Here is a 14,924-nt window from a genome sequence, read left to right as displayed (position 1 = left end):
TATTAATTGTTCATTAATATTTTTACTTCTTTTTCCTCCGCAATTCCATACAGAGTACACCTTACATTACAAGGCTGATGGAGAAAGCGAATGGCAACAGAATAAGTTGAGTGGTACTGAGGACAGTTTCACGTTGAACTGGTTGAAATGTGGTACTCGTTATAACCTATACGTCACGGCATCCAACAGCCTTGGTACAGGAGAACCCAGTCTGCCCGTGAATGCCCGCACAAAAGGATCAGGTGAATTTTGCTGATTTGTTTTTTTTTTATTGTCAAGTGTTATACCACAAAAGACATCATTTTATTTCAGAACACTGTACTCTAAGAATATTTTCCCACAAAATACTTATTGCACGTGTTAATTTGATAAACGCCATGCGATAAATAGGTCGATATACAGTGTGATTCAAAAGATATGTGCAAAACTTTAAGGAGTGATATAACACATCTAAACAAACAATTTATGTAAGGCAATGTTAGGTCGTAACACAAGCGACGAACTGTAGGCGGAGCTGTAACTGAACGCATAAAACACTGGTTTTGACACTCATTATCTCCATCGTTATCGTGGAATGCAGAAAAGATGAGAAGGTTGACATGCATTTTGTGTATGGTGGTGTTGAAGAAAAATTACTCTGGAATCCCAAAAACTGTACATGAAGTATTTCCAGGTAAGACGAGTTCCAGACCGAAAAAAACTTTCAAAACATAGCAACGGTTTTTTTTCTTTGCAAAAAATAACCCTTTTTGAGCGGCATGCACAATGCAGGGAACGTCAGAGGAACGTGTGAGGACCCCAGGAAAAAAAACCTGTTTCGCACATACGCTACTGCTGATACCTAACCATACATGCATCCTGTACCGTAACCCTCGAAAACTCAGTTTTCGAGGGTTACGCATGTACACATTCCTCTGCGGATTTTCGAATGAATCGGTACATGTTGGAACGTGTTGCGTGAGTGTATGTATATACATCGGCCTAACGTATTTGTGTTTTCAGAGCTGCGTTTATTTCGTGTTCTTGCTGGTGTCGTCATCTATATATATATATATACCATGTTCTGTAGTTGTTAAATACTTATATTTCCGTGGTATGTAGTTGTCATGTTGAAGGTCTGTCTGCTCTTAGTGGATAGACTTTTTTCAAATAAGAGAACTGTTTGCATTCATGCCTCACACTTGTAAAACTAACTTCAGCCGGTCATCACTGTTTGCACTAACGCTAGTAGGATTGCTCAAAGATCTGCCATTGGTGTTGTAGGAAAAACACACTTCCAGTGCAGTGTTTGAGCTTTCAGAGCATTCCCGTCCATATATATAATGAACGACCCCATCAGGGAGTTCCTTTTGCAATCCAGGATAGAAAGAAAAAAGTGGTAAAGCAATAACAGTGACAGCGTCGTCTTGCAAATCACCGTTTGCGTTACTATTAAGAATTGCGTGATGAAAATTGCTTGTTCGGATGTGTTCTATCACTCCTGGGAGTTTTTATTCCCCCATGAGTTATGAATCGCCGATTCCCCAGCATCGAATGAAAATCTCTGTTTGAGTTGGTTGCGGTCATGTAACAAGAATAATTCGTAGTCTCTGAGGTAAAGTAGAAAAATACAAACTTGAAAACAAGTATCAGATTCTTGTACATGATTTAACGTTGAAGAAAACGAGTGGAAAATAAGCCGTAAGAGCAAGAGGCAGAAAATGTAATTTAACGCAATTTTATATTGTACACTCCCGCTCATGATCCATGCACCATCTGTCGACATCAACATACAAGTCTCGTAGTATCTGAACAGCTCTTTCTCAAGAATAAATCCGACGTGTTGCTGACAGTTTCCTACATACTCTGTAATGGGATACCGTGAACATGTTCTCACTGCTTACAAGTTACGCAAGAGGCTCAGAATCAAGAGATCGAATTCTTTTACTCGCTCGATCTTGGGAAAGAAAGCAGTTCTGCTCTGGAGAGAGTGCTGCTGGATTATTGATTGATATTGAAGACCTATGTATATATATATATTCTTGTCTGTTCTTCTCATCGGAAAACTAGCGCTTATTTACTGTATCTCTTGTTTCTCTTCCTTTCTTTTTTTTTTTCTTTCAAACACCAGCTCCCATGTCACCGAAAATCGAAGCCTTCCTCACGGTCAACAGCAGCTGGGTTGCTCTACACTTGGATCGATGGAAGAATATGGGTTGTCCCATAGTGGGATTCTCCATCAGGTACCGTCCAAAACAACAGAACAGTTGGTCGTCGTCCGTCGAAGAAGTGGAACCACACAAGGAGAAATACCTAATCAACAATCTGGTACCGGGCAACGATTACGTCGTGCTCGTCACGGCGTACAGTGAAGCCGGAGCAACGCAAGGAGAATATCACTTCAGAACGAAATCAGAATCTGCTTCCTCAGGTAAGCATTGAGGTACAACGTTAATAGGTATAACCCGTGGTAGGAAGGGGATGCCTTTGGCTTTTCTCTCCCACAGGCGCTTCGCCCCTCGCCCCGTAGGACTTCAGAGCTCCGTCGGAGGAGTGGACCCATATATGATGTACCATTTTATGTATCGTAATGCATTTTATTTCCTCTTAAAAAACGGAAAAAATTGTATATCTCGCTTTTTTCAAAAGTTATGCATTTTTGAAAAGGATGATTTCCAAAAATGCATAACTTTTTAAAGATTTAGTGGTATTAATTCACTTCAAAGTACTGAAGGAGATCTTATATAAAATTAATCGAACTTGACTTCATATTTTAGAACGAAGTTTCTAATTATCGTTTCTGAGACATTTTCTCTGTGTATTGGGGTCACAATATATGGTATAATAATGAGTTTGTGATTTGTAATACAATTTATGTAACTTCTTTTTTAGCTTTTGGGAAACAGGAGACGGATCAACCATTTTATAGGAACGTGTCCCTCGTCATCCCAGTCGTTGTGTCGTCATTGGTCTTAGTTATACTCGCCTTTGCTATAGCTGTATGTCTTAGGAAACAGTCGAGTGACCGCAGGAGAGAAAGAGGTAAAAAATTATTTTGTGCTGTCGCAATTTCGACAAGCTCTTCTACATTGATTTTTACATGTTTTCTGAAATCATATACAGGGTGCGTATCATAGTCCGTCCATCCTGGAATAACTCACGAACCTTTCATCCTGGATGCATACACGCTCGAAAAAGTATCCAAACAAGTGTAGACTCCTCCTGATATATTGCAAGCGTTGTATAATTATTTAAATTAAAAAAACATAATTCTTCATTTGGTCACCTTTTTCTAAAAACCCCAATTAGAAAGTTCTTTCCCTGTCCGTTCTGAGCCCAACAAAAACAAGCGTTTTAAGTGTGATATTCGCTTAGATATGTGCATTAGAAAATTGCTAAACATGAGGGAAAGAACCATAGAAATAAAGAGACAAGTCCATTCAACGCTTCATATGGCGATATTTTTCGTGCTCTTTCTTCAGCTGGAAGTATGCTTCTAAAGATCAACGGTTCGTGGGTTATTCCAAGATGGAATAACGCACGATGTGTGGATAATTTATATGAAAACCGGATTTATATTTCCAATGCCCGTTTTTTTACATATTTAAATAGATCTTGCGAACCAGAAATCTTGCAGTGACTCACTGGTCCTGAATGATATTGGGAAACCAATCGGTGGAATCAAGTCCTCCTCAAAAGCATCCCACTATGCCATACCCGGTAAAAAAAATGACAAATTTTCTTTTGTTAATTTATTAATTTTCTTTCCTTAATCACAAAATTGGAAAAATATATTTTTTATGATGGACAGTTGTGAAAGCTATTGATAAATGATAATATCAAAAGCAAATTTTCCTACTTTTTCTGAAAATATAAGGCATAAAATTTTTATCGTCACGAAAGTATCGTTGTATTTCTATGATAAAAAATTGGTGAAAAATATTTCTTATCTGGAATTATGTGTATTATACGATGCGTAAAAATTGAATGTTGATTTTTTTATTAAAAAAAGAACAGAATACATAGACTCTAAAAATTTGATCACTTCATTTCAGGTAAAAATCCAGAATACGCAGAGCCTTACACTTACAACGACGTTCCAAGAGAGGTGAGGATATTTGCTATTATATATTGTATATATTTTGATGTAAAAAATAGAAGTATCAGCGATTGCGAATTCAATAAGAGAGAGATGTGATATAAATGAGAGATAGAGGGAGAGAGAAATGCAAAACAGAGAGATCAAGATATTCGCTAATATGTATCGATTTTAATCAAAAATAGGTATATCAGCTAATGTTAATTCAAACAGAGAAGAACACGAATTCAAACAGAGAATTCAAAGGTAAATATGAATTAAATTAAAGATAAACCTGAATTTTCAAATATAAATGTGAACTTTCAGAGATAAGTGAAACCGAGAATTTTCAGAGATAAATAAAAACGTGAATTTTCAGAGATAAATAAAAACGTGAATTTTCAAAGATAAACGTGAATTTTCAAAGATAAACGTGAATTTTCAAAGATAAACATGAATTTTCAAAGATAAACGTGAATTTTCAAAGATAAATGTGAATCCAATAAAATATAAATGCAAATCCAATCAAATATAAATGCAAATCCAATCAAATATAAATGCAAATCCAATCAAATATAAATGCAAATCCAATCAAATATAAATGCAAATCCAATCAAATATAAATGCAAATCCAATCAAATATAAATGCAAATCCAATCAAATATAAATGCAAATCCAATCAAATATAAATGCAAATCCAATCAAATATAAATATGAACTCAATCCGAGAGAAAAATATTTCATAGACTATTCAGATCTTCCATGCATTCTCATAATTTTCAAAGATACTTCATTCAAATGCATGCTCATTTATCACGTAGAAATTTTATCATATCATCATTCTAGACTTCAATTTACTCATAGGTGCTTTATATAGCTCTTCAATAAAATTTATAGTCGTATATAGTGCATTGATTCACTCATGCGGCCCGGTTTATTTGTCTTGTGAATGGAAGGCCCAGCCATACACACGATTAATAAGAAATGAGTGAGGAAAAAAGAAACGGCGAATCACTCACGGCCCGGTTTTATTGATGCAAGAGCCCAGGTCTGGGCAGCGGCCGGTTGGTTGAGAAACACTGGTGAAATTTATCACTCAAAACTACTCCAATTTCGATACACACTACATTTATATCATTTTTAAACTTTTTTTGAATTAAAATGCGAGTGATAAACATCCATGTCTCTGAATGATTTTATATGAACTCGAATCATTTTATACCACGATATTTAAGATACGCATCTTTAATGTCCTCAATGTCCTCATACGCATTTTTCAATCTTCAATTCGGATGCTTGTCGATTCGTGAATGTGAAAGAGCTCACTGTGATCTTTTATCCTGATAAAAGTTGCCGATGCAACAATTTCAGCAGAGGGAGTGTAAATAAATTACGCAATTTTATACTCGTTTCTCCCGCAGCTGTTTGAGGCACAAAGTGAGAGAAAGGTTTGGCATTTTCCGGTCGAAGAGGGCGGTCACGACGGAAATGAATTTATCGATGCACTATCAATCGTCCGTTGCTTCTTAAATGGCCATCAAAGAGCGATGAGCGATATTTAATTTTTCGCTGACTTTCGCGAAAACCCAACTAAGCAGATAACGAGCCTGCCTTGAACTTTAGTATTATCACGCCAAGTTCGCCGTTGCTTGGAGAAGAGTACCGCTATCCGCGCTCACACGAAACCAGCTCCGACTATTTATTATACAAAACTTTAATCTGGAGGAAGAACGTGAAATATAGATTAGGCATTTTGATCGAGCTTTTAATACGAATCTCCAATACCTATGAAGATAAAACGTTTATCGACATTTGCTAGGGTATATCGTGATTGAAATCTTTGCTCTGCTCATAGAAAATTCGCATCTCTTAAAAATAGGGAAATAATTTCTTAGTGTTTCAGACTGTGCAGTTAATGCCGCTTATTGAAGTCACGGGTAAAGCAAAATATGGGGCAGACCGATATCATAACTTTGGAGAGAATTAGTTTATAGCTATCAGGTTTATATGGTTTATGTTATCATTTTTGGTTTTTTTCTTTACGCTCATTTTGAAGCTAAAGTGGAACCAGTAATTTATTTTTCTGTACGTTATTATTATCAACCCGCAAGGCCTGTAGGAGGTCAGAAGATACCCTCTTCCTGCTTAGAAGCATTTCAGTACTCGGTACACCAAGTAATCATTAGACCAGGGGTACTCAACGTATTAGAGAATGCGGGCGGCGGGCCACTTCATTTGCTTGAAAACGTTCGCAGGTTCCTTGAGTTATCTGGAAATGTGCCGTAGACAAATTTAAGTGACCTGGAAAGGTGCTTCGAGTCGCGTAACACTCGAGTGCACGGGCGAAAAAATGTTCCGTGAGTGCGCGGATCGGGTCTCATAGATTTTTATATAAAATATTTATACACCTCTTATGTATAACCTTTTGATTCAATAAATATCATATCATTCTCGCTATATTAAGAACGCAAAATGAATATAATTAGCCCTAGATAGCGAAAACCTCTAGAAAATAGTTCCCAACACCTGTCGGTAAATAAGAAAAATGCATGAGTAGGGGTTTCACAGATCACGACCCATGCACTTGAGGGTAAATTATAGAAATGTGTCTAGAGCCACTAAATTGATGTATGAAAGTGAAATGAACTGTAAGTGTGCTGCGGACCACTCAAATGATCTAGAAGCGTGCCGCGGGCCACTCGAATGACCTGGAAACGTGCTGTCAGCAGTTAAGTAATATGAAAAATGCACTACCAGCCACTTGAATCAACTCACAGTGTGCCGCGGGTTACTGAAGTGATTTGGAAATATGTTTGAGGTCGCTTAAGTGATCTGAATACGTACCGTGGCGTGGCACCTTAAATGCTCTGGGAATGTGCCGCGAGCCACTAAAATGGTTTCATAATCTTTCGTGGGACTTGAGTGGTTTAGTAATTTGTCGCGGGCCACATTTTTCCCGTAGATCATGGGTCTCAGGGCCGTCATTTCAACTTTTTCCGGGGGGGGGGGCAAAGAACATATACTCAATGTATACATACATATTTATTTACCATTTTTAGTGTATTTTCAAAACCCCGAAATGACGAGCCTGCCATGGGTTAAGCTTGAATGCATTAGACAGCTCCATTGAATGTCATCATCGTTGGACTATAATAATGAACGCAGCATTTTGGTTTTAATCAAATATATCTTGTTTTAGACAAGAAAAAAACAATAACGGCACGATTGAAGTTTTTCTTTTCGTTATATGGAAAAAAAACTGAATTGTCCGTTTTCTTACACCTGATCAATCAATCGGGACCTGTGGTCATAGTATTTCCTTTGGGCTTTCGGATATAGTTATGAATCGTTTATCATTATCGGAAACCCCGAGTTCCGATGTGATCACATTAACCGGCTCACCCAGTATGTAAAAAAAAATTCAGTTATTCAGTTCCATTCAAACTCGTCATCGTTGGACAATAATAGTGAACGCAGCATTTTGGCTGGTCTAACTATTACTTCATCTGCAATAATACGAAATTGAATTCAGATCTAGGTAAATTCACGGAATCATTCATCAATTAAGTTGTTGGAAATGTTGAAGAAATCAATTACACTTCCTTTCAAATTTCACAACTCATTCTGAGGTCTTATCATTTACTTCATGCAGGGTTCTGATGGGCTTTTTGCCACGATAAAGAGGTGCCCAGCAAGGCCAGCTTATACACCATCATCCTACAAACCCGGTAAGTTGATTTTGAGCTTATTATTGGTGAATTATGCGCAGTGTTTTCGGAGAAATGGAATGAAAATTACATGATTGATTTTCAAATTACAGTGATTTATGGAATAATCATGAATATGAAATAAACGCACGCGCGCACGCACACACACACACACACACACACACACACACACACATAAAAGATCAGCAAAACGATACAGTTTGATAAATACTCCGTAAAATACCAATTAAGAAAAATATTAATATTGAAAATTTATATATTCTAAGAAGTTTCCAATTCTAATATAATCCCAATAAAGAAAAAATGTGTACAAAAGGACAATTTTCGTGCGTTTCTGTATAACATCAAAGGAAATTTTACTCCGAAATTTGAATAAAAATTACATCCAGATTGAATTTCTCGATTTTTGCCACTTTTAATGGCTTAGTTCATAAAACCTTGCGAAAATCGGGAAATCCAATCATCGGTATTGCAACGAATATCATTCACCACTTAATACTTCAAAAAGAGGGAATTTTAATAATTGAAGATTACTTTCAATAAAAAATTACGTTTCTGAAATTGCAATACAATAAAAACATTGATCCTCTATGGACAGAAAAATGTCAAAATGACACTGGAGGAAATATAAAAATACAAAATTATTATATTATTATTTTTTTCATTTCCTCTGTATTTTAATTTTACTAGAATGAAGCTATCAAAGCTGAATTTTGCTCGCTCTACTGATATTTTCAGTTTAATTTCATATAAATCATTACATGTTTATTCTGTCCAGACAATCTTTGGAAATTGCCCGGCAAAATTAATATTGATTAATTTTTCAAATATGGTTATTTTGCGTCTATGCAAGGGGGGATTCCATAACTGTCCATGTCGCATTCTACTGAGGAACCGTTGATTCCAGAGGCATACTTCCAATTAGGAAAACTTTTCAATTAGCGAAGATTTATTAGAAAAAATATCCAAATAACGTGTAAAAATCTCAGATACGTCAATCATACTCCAAGGACTTGTAAAGTTATTTAAATTTTAAAAAAAACTTAAAATCCCACGTTTCCAAGTTCTATATTCCCAGAGATATTTGAACTAAAAAACAGAGAAAAGTTGGGAAAGAACAGCATAAATGAGCAAGAGGAGCATTGTCTGTAAGTTTATGCTGTTCTTTCCCAACTTTTCTCCGATTTGTCAATTCAAATATATCTCCGAATATTGCACTTAGAAACGCGGATATTCTTTTATTTGCATCGAGAAAGACAGTACAATGACTTTCTAAGTGGGTTTTTAGAACAGATTGTGCCCCCGTATAAAAAAATCGTTTTATTTTTATTTTAGCAACTACACAGCTCCTTGCAACATGAATGACGCATCCGCCCCAATACTATACGTTATTTGGATACTTTTTTTCTGATTGCCGGGTGTAGTCAGATACGCCAATCACGCTCATGTTGCAAGGATCTGTATAGTTATTAAAATAAAAAAAATAACTCCTTACGTGGACATGCTGTGCTCATGAACCTAATTAGAAATTATGACTCTAGAATCAACGGTTCGCCAGTAATATGTGGCAAGAAGGAATTATACAAATACAAATACAAATACAACGCCACAACAGGCAAAATGCCCAACGAGGTGGCTGATAAAAAGATGCCCATAAAAATATGGTTGTCATATGTTTCAAAAATACAGCAACCCAATTAAAAATGCAATTAACACAAATTACAAACAATATATACACATGATAAAATATTATACAATGCCCATAAAGAATACTTATGGTTGTCTTATTCTAAGAATGGATAGCTTCTCGATTTACCCCAACATGTTTATCGTATTTCTTTTTAAACGTGTCAATTGTGTTACAATTTACTACCTCCGGGGGTAAGCTATTCCATTTATTAACAACCCTATTGGAGAAAAATTCCCTGCGACACCATAACCTTGCATTGTCCCTCACCAATCGATACTGGTGTCCCCTTGTAAAAGCAGTCGATTGGCGGTGTACTAAAAGTTCATGGTCCATCCTATCCATCCCATTGAAAATTTTGAACACTTCGATCATATCTCCTCGACACCTGCGTTCATCCAATGTAAACATATTCAAAAAATGAAGTCTTTCTTCATAACTCAAGCCCTGTGTGCCAATAAGGACACGCGTAGCTCTTCTCTGCACCCCTTCAACCAAGTCTATGTCCCTCTGTAGGTATGGTCTCCAAAACCTTACAGCATACTCCAGTCCAGGACGAACTAAGCCTCGAAAAAGCGGAAGAATGACTTTAGGAGAACGCGAAGAGACCTTTTTGAAAATGAGACCAAGCATTCTATTCGATTTTTTGACAACCGCTGAACAATGTTCAGAAAACTTAAGTCGCTCGTCAATGAGAATTCCCAAATCGGTGACTCTAGTTGCATCCAGGATAGTGACACCATTCAACTCGTAAGAGAACCGTGGGTTGTTTGAACCAAAATGAGCGACCATGCACTTATCTACGCTAAACGTCATGCTCCATTCATTTGCCCATGCTGCAATCTTGTTTAAGTTGGTCTGGAGCAACTCCCTATCGCTTTCATTCCCGATTACCCCCATTAGCTTCACATCATCTGCGAATTTGCTAGTAATTCCATCGATACCCTGATCGAGTTTATCGATAAAAAGTGAAAAAAGTATGGGGCCAAGGACACTTCCCTGAGGAACTCCACTTGTGACGTCTGTCCAACCAGAGAATTCCCCGTTCACCATAACTCGTTGCGACCTATCTCTTACCCACGATTCTATCCAATTCAGCAAGTTGCCCCCTATTCCAATCTCGTGTAAACGCTTCAAGAGTTTGCCATGTTGGACCCGATCGAATGCCTTCTGGAAATCAAGGTAAACAACGTCGACATTTTTGCTCTTACCCAAAGCATTAGTCACGTAATCATAGAAGCAAAGGAGGTTAGTTACACATGACTTCCCCTTCCTGAACCCATGCTGATTATCCGACAATACATTATTCTCGTCTATCCACTTCACAAACTGCCTTTTGATGATAATTTCCAAAATTTTCGAGAGGGAGCTCGTCAAACTCACTGGACGATAATTGGACACAGCTTCTCTACTACCCTTCTTACACATCGGAACAACATTAGCAAGTTTCCAATCTCTCGGGACGATACCCTCAGCAACACTACTCCTGTATATCTGTGCGACTGGCCCCAACAATTCATTAGCACCTTCCCTGAGAACCCTGGGATAGATATCATCTGGTCCTGGTGCTTTGCTTGCACATACATTTCTTAGAAGATTTAGGACCTCCACGTCTTCCACTTGAATATCGTTGAGCGTTTTATTACCCCATGCAACACCCGTATATCGAATATCATTATCTCCATTAAAAACCGACGCGAAAAAGTCATTGAAAGCACTACACATGCCTACATTGCTCTCTACTTTTGAGCCTCCTATCGAGAGGGGGCCAACTGTCCCCTTACATCCATTATTGACGTATCGAAAAAATGATTTTGGGTCAGAGCCAATGTTATCTGCCAACCTAGATTCAACTTGCTTTTTACTATCCCTTATCGCTTTCTTCAACAGTCTTCTTTTATCAGTAAACAATGATAGGTCACCTCGTCTACTTTTATACTCTCTGAATGCTCTTTTCTTTTCAAGATAAAGGTTCCGCACGCTATCCGTGAACCATAGAGGGTGTGATGTACAAACACGCTTTGAATCACCTGTATTAATATAGTAGTAATGCACCCTGTAGTAATACTTATAAAACTCTATTATCATAATGAAAGCGTCTACAACGATACAGCTATAGTTGTTTTTTTTAATGTGAATACATGATCGAATCAAACAAACATTTGAGAATGTACGGTGGTGTTCATATAAGAATAAGAGTTATTCAAAAAACAAAAATGAGTTGCAAGACGTAATATTGAACAGCTTCCTTATGGTCCGTGCACCGGTGCTGGTACGCGAGAATTTCCTGCCGATCCGATTTCGAGCACTTTATTTTAACACTTATATTTAATTTTAGATTTATTGTGTAAATGCATATTATACCGTCTCAATATACATTTTTATTTCTTTTTTATTTCTTTCTTGGCCTTCTGAGAATTATTTTTTCTCATTTATTTTGGACAGTCCTGTAAATATTTTCTCCCATTTACTTATTGTTTGCCAATCCTTGAAATATATCTCGTATTCAATAATTTCGTATCAGTTGGAATTTTTTCTCCTATACTTTTTTTCCTTGCTGGTTCACAAATTACTTCTCGTATTGAGTTATTTGTGGCAGGTCCGAAAATTATTTCTCCCATTTATGGATTTTTTTGCCGGTCCGCAAATTAGTTCTCCAACATATTTATTTGTTGTCGGTTCAAGTTGGTTTCTACTACTTGCCGGACCTTTTTTCCGGCAGTTCACAACTTACTCATCCTATTTACGCACTTTATCCATTTCTTTAGGTGTTGCTGGTCAGCAAAGTACTTCTTCAATTTATTTTTTTTTTTTGTCAGGCAGCAAATTTTTTCTACAATTTATTTAACTCTGCCGGTCCTCAATCAATTATTTATTGATATTTTCCCCACATTATATCTCTTATTTATTTATTCTTTGCTAGTCCGCAAATTATTCATAAAATTTACATTACTGATTCGTAAATATTATTTCTACAATCAATTATTATTTTTTTATTATATCTAACACTTTTTCTTGCCAGTTCACAGTATATTTTTTTTTCTATTTCCACCGGTCCGCGAATTCGTTCCACATCTTACAGCGGTCTGCAGCTGTAAACTGATTGAAGAACCATTCTGTTATTTATACAAATATCATTATCATTACTGCGTTTCCCGCCCCTCGAAATTTCAGTTACGATTCTTGTCATTATGAGAATACCAAAATCGATAACTCTCAAGTTTACGATGGAATAATATGTTCTATTTTTTTTATTATTTTTTTTAGTTTGTTCTTATAAATGGCTATAATACCAATTTATTCGTTTAGCAAGCGGAGGAAAAACTAAGAAAATATTATGTTTTCGTGTTTTTCTCGTTAATAGGCGGATCAGAACACCACCATCAAGGACCAGCAGTTTCGAGCAGTATCAACCATTCTGACATCGGTCCACCGACAGAACAATGGAACAGCTGCAGGAAAACACCAGGATGACATCATTAATGGGAAGCTGTGAGAGAAAGAGAATGTGAAAGAAAGAGAGAGAGAGAGGGACAGAGAGAGAGAGAGAGAGAATGAATGAATGAATGAATGAAAAAAAAAAGAAGAGATAATTATTCATCCCAGATTGTCAATCGGTATCAATATAACTTTGCCAAATGTTTCGTATACAGTTCTACATCTACGTTCACATTTACGGACATATTAAGAAGAAGAAAAATTAAAAGAAAAAGATTAAAGAGAAAAAAAAAAACATTCCCATATAACATGAATGATCCATGTTGAAGATGTTTTGTCCAAAATGATAAATAAAATTTGTTATAAACTTTTAAATGTTATTCTTTCATTTTTTTCTTAATTATTATTAACAAAATAATCCTTATATATTTTTTTTAAATTTTTTTTTCATTTATGAATAGTGTGGGAGTAGATATGGAAGGCCTCTTTTTCGTAGACAATTTTTTTTTCATTACGGATGAAATTTTTTAATATTATTTGTTTGATTTCTCGTACGATATCCTGTTGATTTTTTGTGCGATTTTATATTTATTTTTATATGATTTTATATTTATTTTTATATGATTTTATATTTATTTTTATATGATTTTATATTCATTTTTATATGATTTTATATTCATTTTTATATGATTTTATATTCATTTTTATATGACTTTCTGTTGATTTTTATATGTCTATTTTTTTAATGATTTCTGTAGATTCATTTTAAAATTTCGATAGATTTATATTTCATGGTTTGATTTGAGTGATTTTATTATTTATCAATTTAATTTTTGATTGTTGGATGATTAATTATGGAATTACAAAATATTTATTCTATGTTGATTGCTATTTCATTATAGCATCTTTTTTTTTTTTGTTCTCATGGGAATCTCTTCAGTTATATTTCATATATATATATATAGAGTCTTACAAGAAATCTTCAACTTCAAGGTAACTCGTAAAACTTACTCGTAAATTCTAATACAAGAGCTTACTCTTAATTAAACATGACACGGCCGTAAATGAGGATGCAGCAAAGACTTCGAGAGATCAATCTCTAAAACAGCAGGTGCAACTAGAGTAATTCTCAGAGGTTTTGATAAATAACATTACTGAAAAAAATCTTACAAATTTTAAGATTTTTCTTTGGGATGGTGAGAGAGAGGAAGAACGGTGGAGCGGTTTTTCTATTTGTGAAGAACGAATCATATACTCAAGAGCTCGGTGCGCGAGTTTCGAAATTGAGTTGCGCTTTCGTGGAAGGTTCTTTCGTTGAAGCGTGAAATGGGTTTCCTGGAGATGATTGTAGCAAATGCACCAAATGAACACGATCTCTTCCACATTCATATTATTTTATTTTTATTTTCTTGCTACTTTTCTTAGTGAGAATTAACACTCAAAAAATAAACACGGTGAAAAATCTCAAGATTACACTCAGGCATACTTGATTGGGTCCATGTTATTTTTCCTCTCTGTAGCATGGATACGTACCCGTATTCGTTATACCTGCTTGAATGTGCCAAGACTAGATTTGTGGAAGAGAAGAAACGTTTTGAAGCATGTGCCAAGTCTCTGAATTCATTTCTAAAATTGAATAGAAAATAAAAGAAATTACATCATGATTTTTTTATTTGAAATTGAAAATGAATGTCCATGAAAAACCAGTTTAACGAATTTGTTTGCATTCATAATTAATCTTAGATTAATAAATGTAGAAAAAAAAATAAATAAATAGCAATATACCGAATATATGGAAACAAGTCAACCGTTTTTCGGAGACCTGTGCCCGGTAGACCAAGGGTTGGCACCCCTCTAATAATTGGTATAAGACTACAGTAGCCAAGCAGAATCCACTAGTGACCTCCGCAATAGTTACATCCGTGGTTGTAGTACTACTTTGTAAGACAATGTATCTGCTACTACTGTGCGCCAAAGGCTCCACATGAAAGGACTGTAGGCCCGAATACAACGT

The 14,924-nt window shown here is 35.8% G+C and overlaps 1 protein-coding gene across 1 annotated transcript in view; it reads left to right on the top strand.

Annotated features, from left to right (window-relative positions):
• LOC149082962 (cell adhesion molecule Dscam1-like) overlaps positions 1-13,240 on the top strand; it is a 169,381-nt gene extending 156,141 nt beyond the window's left edge. The window contains exons 21-27 of the mRNA XM_089236010.1: positions 54-242; positions 2,111-2,410; positions 2,872-3,021; positions 3,592-3,699; positions 4,035-4,087; positions 7,710-7,785; positions 12,837-13,240. Of these exons, the coding sequence (XP_089092136.1) occupies positions 54-242; positions 2,111-2,410; positions 2,872-3,021; positions 3,592-3,699; positions 4,035-4,087; positions 7,710-7,785; positions 12,837-12,946 (986 nt within the window). The 3' untranslated portion in view covers positions 12,947-13,240. The remainder of the gene's footprint in view (positions 1-53; positions 243-2,110; positions 2,411-2,871; positions 3,022-3,591; positions 3,700-4,034; positions 4,088-7,709; positions 7,786-12,836) is intronic.
• The last annotated feature ends 1,684 nt before the right edge of the window (positions 13,241-14,924 follow it).

Source organism: Pholcus phalangioides, unplaced genomic scaffold, assembly GCF_987345545.1.
Source record: "Pholcus phalangioides strain wild (caught in Gottingen) unplaced genomic scaffold, Ppha-v1.0 ptg000009l_1, whole genome shotgun sequence".
NCBI lineage: Eukaryota > Metazoa > Arthropoda > Arachnida > Araneae > Pholcidae > Pholcus > Pholcus phalangioides.
This window is presented reverse-complemented; position numbering and strand designations above follow the sequence as displayed.